The 21,530-nt window shown below is 43.9% G+C and overlaps 2 protein-coding genes across 12 annotated transcripts; one reads left to right on the top strand and one right to left on the bottom strand.

Annotated features, from left to right (window-relative positions):
- Positions 1-299: 299 nt before the first annotated feature.
- On the bottom strand, positions 300-7,907 carry MRPL27 (mitochondrial ribosomal protein L27). 2 transcript variants are annotated; one of them, XM_061616060.1, is made up of 4 exons: positions 7,799-7,907; positions 5,177-5,299; positions 3,049-3,116; positions 300-801 (listed from the first exon to the last, which is right to left on the bottom strand). In XM_061616060.1, the coding sequence occupies exons 1-4, from the start codon at positions 7,851-7,853 to the stop codon at positions 595-597; spliced, it is 453 nt and encodes a 150-aa protein (XP_061472044.1). In that variant the 5' UTR covers positions 7,854-7,907; the 3' UTR covers positions 300-594. The 2 variants fall into 2 exon arrangements, with proteins under 2 accessions (XP_061472044.1, XP_061472046.1); XM_061616062.1 differs by having other exon boundaries at positions 5,177-5,272; positions 7,799-7,904.
- EME1 (essential meiotic structure-specific endonuclease 1) lies at positions 7,876-21,464 on the top strand. 10 transcript variants are annotated; one of them, XM_061616054.1, is made up of 10 exons: positions 7,876-8,020; positions 9,433-9,484; positions 10,733-11,574; positions 11,944-12,071; positions 12,803-12,892; positions 14,330-14,442; positions 15,865-16,003; positions 17,852-17,967; positions 19,093-19,282; positions 21,065-21,464. In XM_061616054.1, exons 3-10 carry the CDS (start codon positions 10,779-10,781, stop codon positions 21,239-21,241), a joined length of 1,749 nt encoding a protein of 582 aa, XP_061472038.1. In that variant the 5' UTR covers positions 7,876-8,020; positions 9,433-9,484; positions 10,733-10,778; the 3' UTR covers positions 21,242-21,464. The 10 variants fall into 10 exon arrangements, with proteins under 10 accessions (XP_061472038.1, XP_061472037.1, XP_061472034.1 ...); XM_061616053.1 differs by having other exon boundaries at positions 7,876-8,064; XM_061616050.1 differs by having other exon boundaries at positions 7,876-8,091.
- The last annotated feature ends 66 nt before the right edge of the window (positions 21,465-21,530 follow it).

Here is a 21,530-nt window from a genome sequence, read left to right as displayed (position 1 = left end):
AAATGACAAGACCCACTGCACTTCATGCCAGCATCCTTTGAAATAAAACAAAATGTTTAACAGCCCAGTGAAGGGAAATGCCAGGCTAAGTGGCTACAGCTGTTGCCATCTGCGTAACTCTCTGGGCCCCACATGCACATGTTGATGTTCAGGCTGCTGTGTGAAATCCTCCAAAAATACTTGAATAGCACTGTGGCCTGAGCCACTCTGAAACTGAAAACCTAATCCCATCACTCAAATGCTACCATAATGGCAACCTCCACTATCTACCCAAGAACAAGTGGATGGAGATGCTAGCATGAAAAAGCCCCCTGCCATAGGTGAGAGCATAGCGCTGCCCTTTTATTTTAGAAAAACAAAATTTGACAACATCTGTTTCATTGACAATGTATCCGAGGTGCCCAAAATGTATTTTGATCCATTCCTATGGGTTTTCCAAATGCCACCTGGATTCCAGTCATCAGCCAACAGCACTTGACTGAACAACAAAAGTCAATTCAAAATTATAGCAGTGTTTCAGAACTGTTTATATACTGGGGTTCAGATCAACCTGAGCAGTTCTTTGCTGTAAGCTTGGGGACATCCATCAAAGTCTCAGAGCATCTGGACCAACTTGAAACTCCCCACCTCTGCAGTGGGAACAACGCTGATGAAAGTTTTATACAGTACAGCTCCTTTAGGTAACTGGCAAATCACTTCTTTGTTTTCTTTACTGCGGGGCTTTGGCACATAGACTTCCTTGGTGTATCGCACAATCCCATCTTCGAGCGCATATAACCACTTGTTTCGGCCTATCCCCACCTAGTACAGGAGAACAGGAGGATTTTTAAGAAAGAAGAGTAGAAAAGGCGCATGTCAATCCTTTGGCCTGTTTTTGCACACAGGTAACTAAACCCAAGACTCTCTTCCTGTGAGGAGGGCAATTTTAATAACCACAAGTTGTTTGGTCTCATAACTACCATGAGGACAGAAGCAATGACATACACTGATAGTCCATCACCCTATAAGATCATAGCACCTTAGGACTATTGTTAAACTGACATCTGCCTACTCCTATTAACTTTTCTGTTGGATCATTTCTCAACTTTGCTTGCACCTCAGCAAAAAGTAGATTGTTGGATAATTTGCAATAAGGGTTTCTGGCTCCTATTTTTTTTAACAGCAGCAAAAATTGTAGTCAAACGTTCTCAGGTTTAGATTTGTACTTTTATATGCAGGTCATCTCAGTATATGTGGCTCATGTGGTGCAGGAGATAATTAGCTTTGCCCCAGAGCTACACCCTCCCACAACACTCAGCCATTATTTTGCCCCTACCTCATACTGGTGAATGTGTCGGTGTTCTAAGCAAAAATTAGAGTAGATACCATAAATCAGGGATGGGGAGCCTGTGGACCTCTGGATGTTGTTGGACTCCAACTCTCATTAGCCCCAGCCAGCATGGCCAATGGTCAGGGATGATAGAAGTTGTAGTAGTTGTAAAAGTAGTGACTTTTAGCCATAGGCCTTACGCACATATTAAATAGTATAAAAGAAACAACAATTAGCTATATTAATACAGATATTCATAACATAGTAAGAAACATCAATTAGCTATATCGAACAGGGATCCTTTGGCAAAGGCCGCTCTCAATTTTTGGGCGGCGAGCACAAAATTAGCGACTGCAAGAGTCATTAGATTAAAATTGTCAGAAAGGAGCATGTTAATCATCTCACAATCAGTACAAGGCGCTAAAAAATCTTTAAATTTTTTTAACAACTTTCGTCTAGGATCTTCGTAAAGTGGGCAGTGAAGTAGATAATGAGCTAGCTCCTCTACTGCTTTACATCCATAAATACATTGGCGTTGGACCAATGGAGTGCCGTTGTATCGTCCCTCTAAGTAGGCAGTAGGCATAACTTGAAAATGGAGAGCTGTGAATGCTTTCCTGATTGTGGCTCTATCGAGCAAGACAAGATAGTTGGATATGAAATGGTTAAGTTTAAAAAGAGGGTACCAAGATGAAAAAGGGGCTGTTACTATGGACATCCTGTCTTGGCTGGCATCACTATTAAAAATCCAGTTACGGAGGGCGGCTCTGCTAAGTCCCTTAAGTGTGGCTTAAGAAGTTGTAGTCCCCAAACATTTGAAGGGCCACAGGTTTCCCATCTCGCATAAGGCACAAGTCATCTGCCCATGAGCCTGCTGTAATGTGCTAAATATGTGGCTAGCCAAATCTCACCTAGCCAGTTCATAATAGATTAAATCACACCCACAGCAGTTCAAGGTCATTTGAGACATGTCTCTCTTGAAGAAAGTATCTTGGTTTGGCTTCAGCAGGCCTGATTTAGGAATGTATGTATTACACCATTATGCCCAGGAATTTCATGGCATGGTTTGGGAGCTCTGTGCAAATAGACCTTTCTTTAAGAAAAAAAAAGATGCACATTAAGTTAAAAATATTGCAAGTTGTGCTATGCCGCAATGAAAACACAGAACTCCCTTTTCTACCACATTTTGATTCTTTGACTCTCCTAGCAATCTGAATTCATCCAGAATACTGTGAAATACCCTCCCTCACTCCTGTCGCTCCCCTATGATCTATTACCCATTTATTTTTAGACTGAAGATTGAATAATGTCTCCAATGTACCCAAGACATTCAGATACACGAAGTTGAATTAAATTGTTCCTGAATCCAAATTTCACTTGACACAGGGCTGCAAAAGCTTTACTTTTATATGCAAGGGCTGTTCAAAGACCTTGAAGCTACAAGGCTCTGATTTCCTTTTATTAAAGTAACCAGCTCCCTTGAAACATCAACACAAGACATATCAACACACAAGGTTACTCCTCCTTGGGGTGAGAGAAAGGAACTAGGGAAACAAACAATAAACAGCCATAACCCGGGTGGGGAGATGAACTCTGTGACTCAAAGAAGCTTAGTAAAGAAACATTGCTAATCTCAGAAACATGTAGAATAATGTTAAGGAAAAAGAAGCTTTGCTAATGATGGAGCAGAGCAGACAAAGTCTCAAACGCTCTTAGAAATATCAAACAGAAAAACTTACATGAGCCCCTGGGTGCCAGCGAATCACTCGTTGTGTGGCCAATATGTTGCCAGCGTGAACAAACATTCCTGCAAATGAGTTGGACAAAGTACTGAAGAAAAACACAACTTCCTTTATATACATAAGCAAACTGAATAGAAATTCCTTTGCAGAGCAAAAATTAGCCTTCATTTAGCTCACATTTTGGAAGTCTTCCCCACCCTGGTTTCTGATGCATAGGCCTGACTGGATGTGGCTACAGAGTGGCAAGGAAAAGGCACTCTGTACATGCCCAAATATATTCTCCACAGGTTTCAGGACTAATCCCTGGCTGAAATTCTGGTTTTCCCAACTCACAACCTAATTATTTAAAAATTCTCCAGCACATTTAATACAGTAATTGGGGCAGGGCTCGAATCTCAAGGTTCCAAGAAGGAAAATGCCCAATTGCAATTATTCAGAACCTAGATCACACTAATTTGGTATATTATGTCACTTCAGTATAATGTGTTATGTTACTTTTTTTTATAAACCAGGGAGGGGGAGGTAAGAATTCACAGGGGGAAGGGGAGTTCAACTTCTGTTCTGTCCAAAGCCAATCAGAGGGGGGTGTTAACAGTGGCAGGGAGGATAGCGGAGGCAAGCACCAACCTGTGTGGCACAGCCTAGGGATGAGGCAAATATGGCACTATAGAACTGCAGCAGTTAGGGTAGGGGAGAGGTTTGGGGACTGGTAGAGTAGTTTGCTCCCCTGCTTGAGCAGGACAACGCAGGGAAGGATTAACCTTTCACTCACCACATTATGTAGAAAAGTACAGGTCTGGGTGCCCAGCAAGTCGAGCAGTTAGGCCTCACACTGAACACTACAGCAATGTAGATTGGTCGGGAGAGGTTTGGGGACTCCCAGCCTAAGCAGCACAGGAGGTGAGAGCAGCAGTGCCTGGGAGAGTGACTGTGTTTTCCTTGTTATCTTTATTTTCACCACTGTTGAGAGGAGGTTTTTTAGAAGTTCCCAAGATACATTCCTACTGGAGGGCTTTATATCTGCACACCCCTGCATGTGCAGCCCTAGCCAAGGCAGCTCTTGGGGATTTTTTTTGTCCCTCTCTGTAAACAAACTAGTATTTTTTCTGCACTCTTGGGCTGTTCCCGAAATACACATAATACCTTACCTTGACTGTGGGTGACCTGCTTTCAATGCCCTGCCACAGAGCATGGAGCCACCAAGTATACTATTACAGGGAACAAGTGGGACCTACAACACGTGCACAGTGGTTCTGTCCAGGTTCCAGCCAGCCATTCCCTCTTTCCAGGATATGCCATTCCCTCTTCACTTTTCTATTCCTACCCCAGCTCCCCCACACCTTACACCTGGCATTCTGTGGTCAGAGCACACTCAGCCCTCACTGGGCTGTTTTGGGACAGACGGACGGGGAGACACATACACCCCCTTTACAGATTTCCTCCTAATTATTTTAAGTACATCAGTAAACCTTGGGCTTCTCTCAAGGATGCCAACATGTCACTCTTGTTTCTCAGTGGCCCTCTTTTAGCTGCAATCTTGGGGGCACTCACCAGCTTAGCTGGTTATTAGGGAAAGTGATGATGATGATCCAGTGTGGCAAAGTGGTTAGAGTGTTGGGATTTGAACCCAGGTCCTAGTCCCACTTGGACATGAAGCTCACTAGGTGACCTTGGGTCAAACCTGCCTCACAGAGTTGTTGTGAGGATAAAATGGGGAGGGGAAGAACCATGTATGTCAACTTAAGCTCCTTGGAGGAAAGGTGGGATATAAATCCAGTCACAAGTAAATAAAATATTACACCATCAGTATAGATGCATACAGAGTAACAAAGTGTTGTAAATTGCATATTACATTTCACTTAACTTACCAAGGCTCTTCCTGCTGAATTACATCCCAGGGGGAATTAATATTAATACATGCACAAATTCTAATTAGCAGTACTGTGCTCTGTAACAAGTCAGTTGAATCTTGTAGTTTGCTAGCATGATCTTGCCATGATCTTGCCGGTCTCATAAGAAACACTCATTAACATCTGCCCTCTTGAAAAGTTCCCTGTATTGCTGGATAGCTTGCAGCAAGAAAACAAGTCTGAAACACAGCTGTAAAAAAGAGCAATGGCCTTACCGTCCAGCTTTCTGACACCATAGCGTTTCCCTGGACTATTCCCTCCACGATTTTTGGTGCTGCTTCCAGACTTCTTTGATGCAAACCTCACTGCAACTGCACTCAGCGGAGAAACAGGCAAAACTACATCAGAGAAATAAATGAAACTCTTCAAAACTGACTGGGGAGGGGGGACCAAAACTGACAAATATTTAAACTGGGCAAGAAATCTCACACCAAGCACTGAACAGTGAAGGTTTTTTTTAATGTTCTTTGAAAGTTGAGAGAAGAAAGAGGAGAGCTGGTCATTGCTGTGGTGAAGAGCATGAGCTGTGCGCCAGTAGCCCCCAGTTCAAATTGCAACTCAGTTATGAGCTCTCTGACCTTTTCAGGCAGGCCCAGCACTAGTAGTCAGTCAGGCTGGGCGCTGGCTGAAGGCCCCTCAGGCTCCAAAGGCCCCTCAGGCTCCAAAGGCCCCTCACTCATCTGACCTGGCTGTACTGCCACTCACCAACCACTTCCAGGACCTCTGGGCGCCTGTTTTCAGTAGGTGGACAGAGGTGCAGCTTTTGAATGGGAGCCAAGGTTGTGTCCCATCTGCAGTAACTGCCCACTATCATAATTTACCCATGATGCATAGGCTGAGCTGCTGCAGCAGCAGAAAAAAAAGCCCTGTACAGTTGCATTGGATGTGTGTGTGTTGGGGGCTGAGGGCCCATCAGTTGTACTGTGCCAAGAGCCTCCTGAAGTCTGGCACTGGCTCAGCTTTTTAGATACAGACCCAAATAACTGCTGGCTTTTATACTTTCAAAAGGAGAATTGCCATTGCTTTTTCGTCCTGGCCTTTGTTGTAAAAGGAAATCTTTTCCACACCATTAGCCTGCATGCAAAGTGGTTCTTGAATCACCTTCAGACTGTCACATATTGTAGGTTGATGAGCAGCAGTATCTTTTTCTCCTCCATGCTTCACCTGCCCTTTCATTTTGTGGTAAATTCTGAAGGGTTGGCTCTCAGCATGACAATCCCCATAGCCCCCAAAACCACACTCCTTCAGACATGAACTTTTGGCCAATGCAGACATTATGGCATTAAGACCAAGACAGCATTATTTGACCAACACCCCTTTCTGCTTTACTTAACATTCAGTGTGATGAACGATTCTGGGAGACTCTGGTGCTTGCTTACTATTTTGTGACATTTTGGTTGCTCATAATAAAGAGACTTTGGGATTTTTAAAGATATAAGTGGCAGCATAACCCTTTAACTCTTCAACTGCTTAGCTTATTTGGTGGATTTCTCTCTGAGAAAAGCTTATTTATTTGGCCTGTAGAGGATTAGCAAATAGTGCCCCAGGAGATGATATCATCGTCCCTGCTGTGAAAAAGTGGTAGTGCATCATCCCTGCTTCACTACACCACTAGTTTTAACTTCCAGCCTAAAGAACAGTCCTGTGAAACCTATGAACTAGCTCTGTACTTTGTCACTTTTACTTGGTTCCAATAAAGGTAGCATGCTGACTGAATTCTTCCTAATGACCAACATGACTAGGCACATTATTGTTGTTATTACAGCTTAACTCTAAGGGTTGCATTCATCCAAGTTCTCCAGTTAGCACAATTGACTTGCACTTGCACAATAACACTTCCCCTCCCTCTCCTCTCCCTGTACACCCCTTAAATCTGTTCTAGGGGTTCCCCCAGCCCTGCAGAGCAGATCTGGGGGCACGGAGAGCAGAGAGTGAGAGTTTAGGCAAGTGGAAGTCCTTGTAATAACGGGATGACTTAGTTGGACACAATCTTCAATGCTTACTAATATTTGGTGTACAAATGGTTTCTTTCTTCAGTGAAAAAGTGTCCTATAAAAATATAGTTAATAGAGACACAAATGTTTTGAGTCAACAATACTAAACTGTATTAAAGTGTCTTTAAACTATTTTGTGGGATACTTCGTTTAATTTATTTCGTTTAATTTACTGGCATACAGTTAGCAACCATTTCCTAATGGTGACGGGGGAGGAGGGAGAGCAATGCCTATTTCTGCATAGGGATGGACTGTATGGAAACAATCCCAACACACATTTACTCTGTAAAAAGCCCCAACAAACTCAGGCTGCATTCACACTATACATTTATTCCACTTTAAACAGTCATGGCTTCCCCCAAGGAATCCTGGGAAGTGTAGTTTGTGAAGGGTGGTGAGAGTTGTTAGGAGACCTCTATTCGCCTCAAAGACTTGTGAAGAGGTCCCTGGGAAGAGGGATTCAACCTGTAGCTCTCTGAGGAGAACAGGAGCCTCCTAACAACTCTCACCACCCTTCATAAACTATATTTCCCAATATTCTTTGGGGAAAAGCTGAGTGTTTAAAGTGGAATAATAGAGGAGTAAATGTATGGTGTGAATGTGGCCCCGGTCTCACTTTCTACTAAACGTGCGTAGGGTTCTGTTAGCATGCATTTTAGCAGCTAGCAACGGCGCTGCCGTTCGCTATTTACACCTTGCACCTCCCGCCTGTTCATTCTTCCTTCGTGCTTGCATAACACAGCGCCATTCCCCCCCTCTAAGCGCCCAGAGTTTCCCTTCCACCCCCTTTCCCCGGGACTGCTCGACGCCCAAACTCTCACCACCCCGGCCACTCCGACTTACGTTGGCCGCCGGCCGCAGAGGCCAAAGGAAAAAACCGGCAGAGCAGCGCCGCCATTTAACCTTCCCTCCCCAGCCGCTTCCTCCTCCTCCTCCTCTCCTCCTCCTCCCTTGCAAGCCAGCCTATTCCGCATCCGCAAGGCTTCCGGATCCGGGGTCAGCTGGGCGAAGTGGTGGATTTGAATGAGCCGCTAACTGCCGGGCTGCGGGAGTCGTTGCTAACTGGTGAGAAGTCTCTGTTGGGCCAGGAGGAGAGCGAAAGCCAAGAGGTGACGGCTTGATTTCTAAGCAGCGAGGTACTACGGCTGGTGAAAGGCTGCTGGAAAGCTGTCCATGATAATACGTTGTTCCTTATTCCAAAGCGGCTGATTTGGAGCAGGTTGTGATTACGCTGTGGGAGTAAATGCACTCTGTACGTGCTCAGAAGCAGTTTCCTATCTTGTGTTTCACATAATCCCAAAACTCACCGCTTTTGTTGAAAGCGATGAAGCCTAAGGATGAATGACAGACATGAAGAACTGCGCTGTAACAGGCTGCTGACAAGCTGGGTTCTCTGTAGAGGCCCTCAGAAGATATTGGGTTCTATGTTCCTCGGGAGAGATTGGCTTACTTCCTCTCACCAACATTGCGGCTGAGGATGCACAAAGCCGCTCGCAAGTGGATTTTGAATCGGGTCTGTCTGGCCTCTAATCTTATGAAACAAGCTTGAAAATTGGAAGTGTTTTGTTTTCAGCTTTAAACTAACTCTAGAACTTTCTGTGCGTGTTAGTTTAGGTAACTTGGGATTTTTGATAATCTCCCCCCTCCAAAAAAAAGTGTTTCTAAATAAAAAATCTGGAAGGTGAGGTGACTTGTCTGGAACAAGGGTCATGATATGTAAATGAATGATTCCTCGAGATGGCAGTTCTTTCTCAGGAAGGTGTCTTATTAGTGTCTTGGTATTATCTATACTGAGTGGTGCTGGCTCTTCAGGGTTCCCCCTGGAGCTGCTAAAGGTCATTCAATTAAGCTGAATGGTGGGACATTTTAGGACAGACAAAATGAAGTACATCTTTTGTACTATGGTACTTATGGAAGAACCATGGAATGTAGTGATGGCCACCAACTTGGATGGTTTTAGAAAAGTATTGGAGAAACTCATGGAGGATAAGGTTATCAGTAACTTGCTTAAGCAGGGTCAGAGGCAAAATGCACCCTGAATACTGGTCCTTGGGACCCTCGTGTGGGAGGAGTGCTGTTGTGCTTAGGACCTGCTTGTGGTCTTCCCATTGGCATCTGGCTAGCCACAGCATGCTGGACTAGATGGGCCTTTGGAACATCTTCTGATGTTCTTCTGCTAAGGGTTGACCCAGAGACTTTTTGCATGTAAGTATCTGTTCTGCCACTGAGCTAGAGCCCTTCTCCCCATAGCATGTTCACGTTTCTTAATAATGCTAGTTTGAGAACATAGAAACTTCTGAAAGATGACAGCTGTATCCTGCATAATGTACATCCTGTTCTTTATTTCAGGATATCCTCATTCTCAAGAACAGGCTTTACAATTGGACAGATTTTTTTCTATCTCACACAAAGAACAAAGATGTACAAACAATAATTTGCTCTGGTGACTCTTCATAACGAGTATTGTCTTTTGACAGGACAAGTGCCAGAAGCCTGCTTGTTGCACAACCACAGAAAGGTCTCTTTCCTGTAAGTAAGCCCTGAGTAGGGTACCACAATGAAAACAGTCACACAGCTGCCTGAGATATAAATTGGTAGTTTAAAATATTTATATCCTGCCTTTCTGTCTGCCTTTCACACGGTTAAGTGAAAATTAATACACCCTACTGTTTATACCAAGTGTGGCTAATCTCTTTCAGACCGAAGTTAACGATGACCCATGGTCAGCCATTGTGGGGCGCATATGAAAGTGGGTGTAGTCAAAGTGTAAAAGTGGTATGGCTAATTTAAATGTTCATTTAAAGGACATATATTTGCGGGATCTGAGTGTCACAAAAAGCCTTTGCTATCACAGTGGGGGACCTCTGGCAGCACTCAGTAATTTTTTTAAATGTTTCAACATTTGGGGGGCACAAAAACTTCTTGGCATAACAACATCACAATAGGGGTCCCATAGGAGCAGTCAAAATATTTTTTTAAAAATTGGGAGGGATCTTGCCCCCTCCCCCACAAAAAACCCTTGTCTACACCCTTATGAGCCTACCTGGGCCCTAAGGTCAGACTTGGAAGCCCTGCTCACTGTCCCATCATATCTTACCCTGTATCTTAAGAACTCCCTCTCCTATGATCTGTTTTGCCAGATCCGTTGCTGGCTTTTATCTGTTTTAGCTTGCAGTAATTTATGATGTGATTATATTGCATTGTTTAAAACATTTTGTTAAGCACTTCCTTATAAATAATATAAACAGTAACATATGATTGTTTTTTTAATGCAGTGGTGCCTTATGAAACCTTGCGGGGGGAAGCGTGATGGCTAGTCCCCTGGGTTCTGATGTTACCATTGCTGTTACTGCTCTTTCACATTTTGTTGGGGCCATATGGGAGAATAGTTTCTCCCTGCTCCTCTGCCTTGTGCTATCTAGCTGCCAGGGCCAGATAGCTTGATTTTTTGGCCCTTGGGGGAGTATCCTCTTCTCTCCCAGATCACTGTACAGTCTGCAGCTCTTGGCTCTTCCTAGTGGCAGGAGAACCTAATCAAAGCTCTGGGCAACCTTTGCTGACCCTGGCACCCTTCAGATCTTTTGGACTACAACTTCCATCAGCCCCAGCTAGCACAGCCAACTATTGGAGATGAGTGGAGTTGTCGTCCAAAACATCTGGAGGGCCCCAGCTTGGCGAAGGTTACTCTGGGGAAACGATGCAGAATGTCCGCTTCTCATGCCTTTGGTGTTGCAGCTGTGGGTGTTTTGACTAAACCTTTCTACTTCTTGTCCTTAGAGAGTCTTGATTTCCGCTGCAACCTTGTTGTGTGAGGCTAAACACCATGTTCCCAGAGCTGGGGGAGAGTGACGGTGAGGAGCTGCTGACCTTTCATTTCCTAAGGAAACAGTCTCCTGGAATAAAAAGCACCGTCCAGCCTCCTCCTCTAGAAGAGAAAGTGGTTGTGCTCTGCAGCTCAGACTCTGAGGCTTCATTCACTGCCTCTCCTGCCTGGAAAAAGTCCCGTGGTACCCAGGATTCAGCAACGGCTCCCACTTGTATGAAAGCAATGGTGCAGCTCAGCAGCGAGAGTGAGGAGGACGAGGATCTTATCCCCTTGGCTGAAAGGCTCAGGAGGAAGCTTTTGGCTGCTGAGCCTTCCACAGCTGGTCTTTCATATACTAGGATCCAAGAAATGAGCAACCAAGACTCAGCTGGAGGAAGTGGGCTCTCCAATGATGAGAAAGTGACCACAGATTGCAGACTGCTGTCACAGCTACCAGGCACCCAGGGAAGGACTGTACCCAATACTTGGGAGTTGTCAGATAGTGACCAGGAACTAGTATCACTGGATCCCAAGAAACAGACTGTGCCTCAATCACCAGTTTGTGTCTCGGGCTGCTTGGTGCAAAATGGCAGCCCTCAGGTGGCAGAGATATGCTTGAACCCTTTCCCTCTTCAGAAAAAAACAAAGCGCAGCCAGGAGGAGCGTGACAAAGCCGGGGAGAGGAGAAAAGACCAAGGAACTCGGAAGGTGCTGCAGCAGCAGGAAAGAGAGAGGAAGCAAGCCCTTGCCAACCTGAGGAAAGCTCAGAGGCCAGAAGAGTGTCTGAAACACATTCAAGTAATCCTAGATCCAGGTACTCTCCCTTCACTCTTAGATCTGCTAGGAGTTCACTGCCTGCCCTCCTAATGGACCTCTGCCCTAGGGCTGGCCCTACTGTTAGGTAAAATGAGGTGGCTGCCTTGGGCAACAAATGTGGGGAAGTGAGGCAGGGGCTGTTGGAAGACAGAGCTGTGCATGCTCCAGTTTGTTTGGTGTCCCCTAAGGTGCCCTCGGATACTGTGAAGAATGCTGCCCTGTCACCAGTGTTGCTGAAGTGATATTTAGCTGTCAGTCTGGTCAGCTTCTGTATGTGGAGATTGGGGAGGGTGCCATCTTATATTTTTTGCCTCAGAAAGCAAAACGTCATGAGCTGGCCTGCAGCTGACCTCTATTCTCACCATAGGTCTTTTACAGGTCGAAGGTGGTGGGCAGATGCTTACCACTCTGCAGTCCATGGAGTGTAGCTGTGTGATTGAGAGTCAAGCTATTCCCTGCAGTATCACCTGGAGAAGGAAAACTGGACTAACTCAGGTGCAGGAGGACATTTCCTAAAAAGCTTCCCCTTTTCTTCCTGTTTCTAGCACTAGGGTTATAGCGGCAGGCTGATGTCCCCTATTGCACATCCTTCCACCCCCCTCCCTTTTGATCCTTGTCACATACATTAAACTATACATCTGGCAAATTCCTCCATGTTACCTGAGCAAATATCCCAAGAGGTATCCTTCTTCTGTTGCTAGAGCCTTAGGAATGTGCAGTTTTGTAATCAAAGATATTGACATCTGTCCTGTATAGGGACATTGCATGATAACATGGTAGAGGATTCCTTTAGAATCCTTGCAGTGACCAATGAACATCCATTTTTCTGAGTCTGAAGTTTTTGGTAGCAAGAAACAGATCTCCAGGACCTCCCAATTTCTGATCTGACTTGTCCAGCTTTGTTGCCCACACGCTTTCCAGTGTTTGCAAAATCACTGCAAATTTCATGCCAGAGTGAGGCAGTGTCTGCAGTTGTCCCATTAAGACATTTCTGCTTTATCCTGTTGGACAAATAGCTAAATTCTATAGCCAGAATTAGGATAATTCAACAAATAGTTCATTCCCATTTGATAGTTTTTTCCCCTGGAAGAAATTGGCTTTCCTTGTTATCTTCTCTTTCTGGATAATTTCTAGAAGTGCATACATCCCTCATTTCTTTTAATTAATGACAGTCATCTTTGTACTCTACCATATCCCATCTTAAACTGTTATGTTTCTTCCTGAAGGCTGAAGAAGAGAACTGGACAGAAGAACCCAACCTTCTAGTTCTAATGCTGCTAGAAGAGTTTGTTGCCATGATCCATAACTATAAGCAGGTGAGGTCACTCACATTATAGTGTCTAACTGCTGCCCATATAACAGCTTGTGGCACATATTTAAAAACAATTTATCAATATCCAGTTGTTTTCATAAAATGCCAGCTGTTTGTATATAATGAGTGGAGAACCTCAGGCCTGGGGGCCCAGTGGTCCGCCAGGCCTCTCTATCCAGTCCTACCCATAGGTTATACCCCCTCCCACACCAACACTGCTCCATGCCCCCCTTAAGTGCATTTGCATATTTGCAATGTGTTCTTCAACTTTGGTAATACTTCTAGTTTCCTGGATGGAAAGAAATGAATGTAGAAACCTCTGATGTTTGCATGGAATGTATTGTACCACTTTAGCAGTTATCATACCACTTTAAACAGTCATGGCTTTCCCCACAGAATCCTGGGAAGTGTAGTTTGTTAAAGGGTGCTGAAAGTTGTTAGGAGACTCCTATTCTCCTCACAGAGCTACAATTCCAAGAGTGGCTTAACAATCAATCTCTCTTCCCAGGGAACTCTAGGAATTGTAGCTCTTTGAGGAGAATAGGGGTGTCCTTACAACTCTCAGCACCCTTTAACAAACTACACTTCCCAGGATTCTTTGGGGGAAACCATTCATAAGAACATAAGAAGAGCCTGCTGGATCAGGCCAGTGGCCCATCTAGTCCAGCATCCTGTTCTCACAGTGGCCAACCAGGTGCCTGGGGGAAGCCCGCAAGCAGGACCCGAGTGCAAAAACACTCTCCCCTCCTGAGGCTTCCGGCAACTGGTTTTCAGAAGCATGCTGCCTCTGACTAGGGTGGCAGAGCACAGCCATCATAGCTAGTAGCCATTGATAGCCCTGTCCTCCATGAATTTGTCTAATCTTCTTTTAAAGCCGTCCAAGCTGGTGGCCATTACTGCATCTTGTGGGAGCAAATTCCATAGTTTAACTATGCGCTGAGTAAAGAAGTACTTCCTTTTGTCTGTCCTGAATCTTCCAACATTCAGCTTCTTTGAATGTCCACGAGTTCTAGTATTATGAGAGAGGGAGAAGAACTTTTCTCTATCCACTTTCTCAATGCCATGCCATTCCTGTTTAAAGTGGAATAATAGTGCTTTAAATGTATGATGCAGATAGGGCCTAAGTCACATTCATTGCTCCACCCACTTTTTGCCTCTGCTCAGACCCACCACAAGCATGCAACCTCCAGAAGGCTCCCCACAAAGGGAATGTGGCCTTTGGGCTGAAAACGGTTACCCACCCTTGGGATATAAGGAGGCTCACATATTGTGTCATTTTGAAAAACTGTTGAGTGCATGAACCTGAAACTTCAGCTCTGCATGTTTCTCTGGAGATATAATTTGAGCCATATAGAACTGGTTTGAGGTGGTGGAATTTTCGTGTTTGGTCCAGGAAGGTATAGTCACTGTTTTGTTTTGTGTTTCTCTCCCCACCCCCCAGGTTAGCATGGAAGAGCCCACTGAGACTCTACAGACCTTTGTGGCTAATATCATGAAGAAAATCCCTGGAAGAACTCTGGCACTGGCTGTAGTTGAATTAGAAAAATATTTCAGGTTAGAGTTTCTTTTTTCGTTGTGATTTCCCTGGCCATGCTGGCTGTGGCCAGTGGGAGCTGGAATCCAACAACATCTGGAGGGCATCAGGTTGCTTGGAAAGGAGGGTTGGCTTGCTGCTAAATCAGGGGCAGTAGGTTCTTTCTGCTTCTGGACCAAGCTATTATGGCAAAAGACATTTTGCCCACCCTCCCCTTTCCATGTATAGAAGCTGGCCAGTTGAACTGTACTTGTTGACAGACGGTGGAGCAGCGTTCTCTGCTGCACCTAGGGGCAGCAGGCTAGCTTTGGGAGCACAACAAAATGCCATGCCATGTAACACACCTAGCTGCTCCTCACCCACCACTCATACAAATGCTGTGCAGTAGGGCCCCGCTTTACAGCGCTTTGCTTTACAGCGCCTCGCTAATACAGCGGTCTCAGTTAGATGCAATTAGACTAAAGCCCCACTCATACAGCACTTGTTCTGCTTTTACGGCGGTTTTTGGGCATCGCGAGCCATTCTATTCAATGGGTTCCGCTTTACAGCGGGAGTCCGGAATGTAACCTGCCGTATGAGTGATGCCCTACTGTAATACAGGTGCACCAGTTTGTGTCTTGTGAGCAGAGCGAAACAAGCACAATGGCTATTGGAGGATGGAGATTGCACTGGCTGCTTGGCTGCTCACTCTGTTGCAGACCTTTCTCAACAGTTTGCTCTGTGATGCATTGAGGGAAGGTGAATAAAGTGAGACAGCAAGTCAGCCCAGGCCAGCAACAAAAAAGCTTTCTTACCACCGAGATGCTGGCTTAAGAGGATGGGAATGGCTAGGGAGAGTGTGTGTGTATGTGTGCTCAGAAGGAGTGGATGGGAGGAGCAGTCGGTGTCCCTCAAGGGCACCCTCCTGAGGCAGCTGCCTCCCTCTTGCCTAATGGTAGGGTTGGCCCTGACTTCAGGATTCATTTAACTATCACCTGAAGAAGGATGTGCTACTGGCACGTTCTCCCTAGAACTGATGGGCCACCAGCCATGAATTCTTGGCAGGCCCTGCCTCCCTGGCCATGTCAGTGATATGCTACTAAGTTAGACTGCAAAATTTCAGTCTATGACACTCTGTCTGTTATGTTGGTGTCCTTCATTTTAACAACTCTAATATTCCTCATGAAAAGATTAGGGGCCAAACTAGAGCTGTTTGACCCTGATTTCATAGTGCATGTGGTGATCTGCTATAGAAAAAGTGTGTTGTGACAGGCAGAACTCTTTTTTTTTTTTTGCTCATAAACTTTGGAGATTTCTTCAGCAAGATGATATCTTTTTTGGCAAATGTCTACACTCCTTTGCCATTTGGTTGCAGGACATACATTTTTTTCACTAGGAAAACTTTTTAGCAAAGCAAATAGTCGTTACTGACAACACAGGTCATTCATTAATTGTCTTCTCAGTTCTCACAAACTTAAGTCACGGAAGAAACTGCAGCAAGCAATGCAGAATGGTGGCAAGGCAAAGGAGCAGGGCAAACAAAAGAATCGGAGACAAAAGGCAAATTCAGTCCCAGAAGTATCCAGAGTGGACGTGGAAGAAGTGAGTGAGCATGTAGTGTACAGTGACTGTCTTGTGTGGTTTTTCTGGCTGGCTGTCATTATACATATTCTTCCAGGAGAACTTCTTCAGGAAGTGATGCCCTACCAAGCAGTGGGCCATTATTTTCAAAGTGGACTGCTGTGTACAACTGGACTGCTGTGATGCCTACTTCTGCATCAGCATAGAGCAAGGGTAGGGAACCCACAGCCCTCCAGATGTCGTGGGTCAAAGGATGATGGGAATTGTAATCTATTGGCCATGCTGGATGGGGCTGATGGGAGTTGGAGTCCAACAACATGTGGAGGGCAACAAATGCCTTGTCCTGGTTATGGAGCATTGGACTAGTGAAGGGAGAGGCCTGGAATGTGGAGATGGAGGAGGAGAAAAGTCAGTTGGGGAAGAGAAGAAAAAGCAGAGAAGGGTTAAAGAACAGCAACTGAGGAGGAAGGGAAAGGAAACTAATGGAATAAAAAAGCAAAGTGTGAAGAGGAAGAGACACGAGCCTTTGGCCAGTGGAACTCAACAACAGAGGCCAGCGACAACAGACTGATAAACTGTGAAAGCAACCCATACTGAGCTAAAAGTAACTAACTGCACTCTGTAATTCATTGTGATTTAGGGTTGTGTATGGTTCTTAGTTAATTATTAATATTAGTATTAACTTGTTCACAAATTAAGGATGGGGCTCTTGGGCTGGATCTGGGTTGTCTACCCTTGTGATTTCAATTTCTTTCTTTATTCTATTTATATCCCACCCTTTCTCCCAAAGGAGTCCAGGGTGGCAAACATACCAGTGTCAAAGCAATACAAATAAAAACATTTAAAAATAATTGCATACTCTCACCGCTAATAATTTCAAGGTTGCCAGATATAGGAATTTAAGCGATCAAATGCCTGGCTAAACAGGAACGTTTATAAATCCCCCTGAAAGTACCCCACCTGCAAGGGCATTCCATAGAGAACTGCTCCTGAGAAGGTCATCATGGGTCAATACAAATGGAGCAGTGTGATCAACAGGGCTTCCCATGCCAATCTTAGGGTCCAAGATGGTTGATTTTGAGGAAGGTACTGTTTTAGGTACTTGGGTGGGAAAAATGGTTGAGGCAGCATAACTGTACTGTGATGATTTGGCTAGTGGTGGCATCTCATATTCAGGGATGAGGACTTTATTAGCTCCACAGTTTGGAGCAAACTCTTGTGTTTTGTACCTCTGAAACCGGTACAGAATGTAGATCTGTGTTTTAGTTTCCAGATATACGAACCTTGCTAAGAATGGGTTCAATCGTTCTACTTACAAGGTGGTCTGAGGACTGTGTTCCTTTTTTTCTTTCTTTAATAATGAAGGATGCTAGACGCAGCTTCAAAGCATTGTGCCTCTGCCATGCCAGGTAATTTGAATACTGTAGGAAGCAGTACACATTACTTACTGTGCAATTGTATGTGCAGTGGTGTACACACAAAGGGACTGAAAAAAAGAAAGCAGCCCTAGGATTACCTTGTAAATACTACAGCTGTGCCTATGTAAGTTATATGAATTTCATGCAGATTTTTAAACGATTTTCTGGAATTATCCTAAACCATCCATATGGGAATAGGAACGGGCAGACTTTAATACGTCCCAGTTGAGAGATGTGAAGGCCTGGAAAAAACACATTTTTTTCCTGAAGCTTTATTGCCTTCTTCTGAAAAATTGAAAAAAACAAAATTCCCCCAATTTTTTCTCAGTTTTTTTTTTAACAGGCCTTCACATCTCTAGTCCCTGTGCAAAAACAGGATGGGACAGACTGGAACAAATCTCATATTCCAAAGCTAAGTGGCCTCACTCACCATTAATCTTTGACTTTACAGGCCTTGGTAGCTCTGCAGCTGCACACAGGTGTCCAGGTTCGACTCCTTGAGAATTGGAAGGAGTTTGGCGACTTTGCCAGTCAGTTCACCAAGGCTGTGGCTGAAGCACCATTCAAGTGAGTGAGCAAAGAGGCTGCGTTTTTCTAAGAACACCTCCTGAGCTCATCTCAGCAGTTTCAGTTTGAAGCATTCTGCTGGATATGTGGTCATAGAGCTCACCTGCCAAGCTAAAACACCGATTCTTGCAGCAAGGCTCACTTCCCAGGGCGGAACTGCATGGCACCTTGAAGTAGACACAGTATATAGGAATTCACACCTGCCTCCTTCTATTAGCATTTGCTGCCTTAGTTTCAGATCCTTTGACTATGAGGCAGGTGCCACCTCTGCTGTCTTTTCGGCGCCTTTTGAAGACTTTCCTTTCAACAAGCCTTTCAGGTTGAGACCTATCCCAGTCTGTGTCGGAATTGCTTAATATGTTTTTTTAATAATGTTTTTAATCCTTTTTTAAAGTTGTTTTTTAAAAATGTTGTTAACCCTGTTTTGTTTTAATTATTTTAAGATCTGTTTTTATGATGTTTTTAAGTGTTTTTAGTATGCCACCCTGGGCTCCTGCTGGGAGGAAGGGCGGGATACAAATTAAATAAATACATACATACATACTGCTTAGGAAGCACTTGTGGATTCCTGTCATGATTGGATTTCTCTTGCAAGGATCTATTACATTCCCCTGCCACTTTCTCCTGCCAGGAGTGGTCGACAGTCCTCCACTTTAACTGATATTAGCAATTCATTCCCATTTTACTCATCTCCAGGTTTCTGACTCAAACACCACCATCTTTAATCTTCATATGTTACAGAAAAGTTGAGGTCCTGGCATTTCCACTGTAAGCTGACAGTGCCTGCCTTGTAATATTTTAAGTGCACTGTGTATTCGAAACATTTTATGAGCATGCACAGGAGCTACAAATAGTCTTTGCGCATGTTGTAGAAAAGGCACCGGTCAAGCCTGTGGCAGAAACTTGACAACTTGTCTCCTGCTGTAACATATGAAGCAGCCCAATTCCCTGAATTGACTGAGACATTCACTCTGTGAACAGAATTTAGTTTCAAATAACGTATCTAAAGATTTCCCTCTTCTTACTTTCTGTGGACAGATAGTTTCCTCACAGAGAAGCAGACGTGATGGATGTATTAAATTCATTACTTCATTTTGTTATGTTTCTGCTTTGTATCTTTTACAGAAGGGAACGAGATAAAACCAGCTTCTCCTTCTGCCTAGAGGGAGACTGGAGTGGGGGGGTGAAGGTGGACCGCTTTGGAAAAGGACTATTGCAAGCTTGGAAGAGGCAGATTCAGCAGTTTAACCGTGTCAGTCTAGAGATGGCCAATGCCGTTGTGGCCAGATACCCTTCTCCTCTGCTTTTGAAGCAGGTAAGCTATTCTGCTGCCATGGGAGAAAGGTGTGCTAGGTTGTGTGTGTGGGTGTGCGCATGTGTATGCACGCACAAAATCTAAAATTCCATGCTGAAATCCTCAGATTGTGTGTGAAGACATATAGCTTGTCTATATTCCACATAGGAAGCCCAAATCTTGGAAGTAACACAGCGTAAGTGAATATGCATTAGTAATACTACATTACACAGCTTATTCTGCATCCAGAATGTGGGTATTCTATAATGCAGGATACCCAGAGTCCTGAGCCATGAATGATAAATATAACTGATGTTAGAAGTTGCTTGGATAACATGCAGTTCAATTCTGTGTGTTTCATCAGAAGTAATGTACTCACAGGAAAGCCTGCACAGAATTGTGGCCTCAATAACTTAATGGAGATATGCTCCTATATGCTGATCTCCTGTAATTTCTGTCTCTCAATAATGCATGTATGATGCTGGCCCATTCTTAAGTGCAATGGGTTCTACCTCTACTGTTGGATACAGTATACCTCCGAATACCAGTTGCTGGGAATCACAGGCAAGGAAAGCACTGTTGCGCTTGGGTCCTGCTTGCAGCCATCCCATAGGTATCTGGTTGGCCACTGTGAGAACAGGATGCTGGATTAGATGGGCCCCTGATCTGATCCAGCAGGGTTTTTCTTAAGTGATGAAGCTGAGAAAAACAGCTGCTTCTGAGCTAAGAGTGAAAACTAGCTCTTTTCTGATTTTTCTCTCTGTGTCATTTGCGATCTATTGCCCAATCTGCAATATGGATTATACTTTGCAAAATGACATTGGCAGCTTCCACTGCAGAGTGTGTAAGCGTGCTTTTTTTTCATAGAATACAAAATATATGTAAACATCTCAAGGTGTCCCTCCAGGTACTCAGCTCTTTACAGAAGTAGAAACTCCTGAAGAGCACAGTTCAATACATGTTTATTCAATGGACGTACCTCTTGTGTCTGTTTGCAAACCCAGTGCTTTACTTAATCTACCCTCCTACCTTAAAACAAGATATGTACTATGTTAAATATCCATTAGATGGCTATTAACCCCATCCCTTTTTATCTCCAAAAAGGAGATTCCACAACCTTGCTGAGTATTCTATCCCACAGCTGAACTGTTCTTACAGTGAGGAAAGCATTCCAAATGTTAACCAAACGTTGCCTTCCTCTAACTATAAAGCTGCTACTACTACTTATCCTGTTCTCAGTGGAAAGGGTGAATTCCTAAACCTTTCTCAAAACACTTTTCTACAGATATCCTACATCTTGCATTTTTGAAGCCAATTCTTTTCCTGTGTTAACATTTTACAGCAGTTTTTGAGTTTCTTTTTGTTGCAATCTGCCTAGCTCTCAGTAATGGAACTACTGGCCACTAGAGTTATTTTCATGGCTGTACAGGCTTGTTCATAAGAAAGCTGTAATAACACTTTCATTGGGGAGAGCAAAAATAAAAGCCCTTGGCTAGGTGCAGCTAGCTAAAGATCAATAGGCTGCTCTATATCTAAACTACAAACTTACAGGATGTGTTGTACATTAAAACTTATTCTCTAACATCACAAAACGGCCACAGTAATGGGATCTTTTAATAGAAGGTAGGTGAATAAAGTGAATCTAAAAAAAAGTGAATTTAACTTTAGACTGATTATAGTGGCAAACTGCTACATGACACAAATCTGCTTCTTTAGTACACCAATCTTAGACTGATTTGTCAGTTTAGTAGTTAATTTATATACCACATTCTGTGATGTGTAACATTTCTATTTTACATTTAGGCCTATGATACCCGCTCTTCTGAACAGGAGCGGCAGAAGCTTCTTGCAGAGATACCTGTCCGCCGTGGTGATGGGGTGACTGCTACTTCAAGGAGGGTTGGCCCAGAGCTATCCAAACGGATTTATGTGCAGATGACTTCTCATAATCCTGACCTTTCCCTGGATGTTACTGGATGATTTTAAACTATAGGTATAAGTAAAAAAACTTTGTTCAAACCATTTTTTTTACAGCAGGAAGAAAGAAGCTGAACTGCAACTACTCTGATTTAAACATAAGAGATGCTCATGTGCCAAAATGGAAGCAGAATTTTCTTATTTCATTTGTGTCCTTATTTGTTGAGTACTCCTTTGTAAGAACCAAAATCTCCAAAACAAAAACTATAATAAATACATAACTAGAGGTGTGTATGTACTTCAAGAGACAATGGATTAGGCACTTTATTATTAAATGCTTAAGACGCATTTA

The sequence above is a fragment of the Rhineura floridana genome, chromosome 3, assembly GCF_030035675.1.
Source record: "Rhineura floridana isolate rRhiFlo1 chromosome 3, rRhiFlo1.hap2, whole genome shotgun sequence".
NCBI lineage: Eukaryota > Metazoa > Chordata > Lepidosauria > Squamata > Rhineuridae > Rhineura > Rhineura floridana.
The sequence above is the reverse complement of the archived record's forward strand: the minus strand, read 5'-3'. Positions and strand labels throughout refer to the sequence as shown.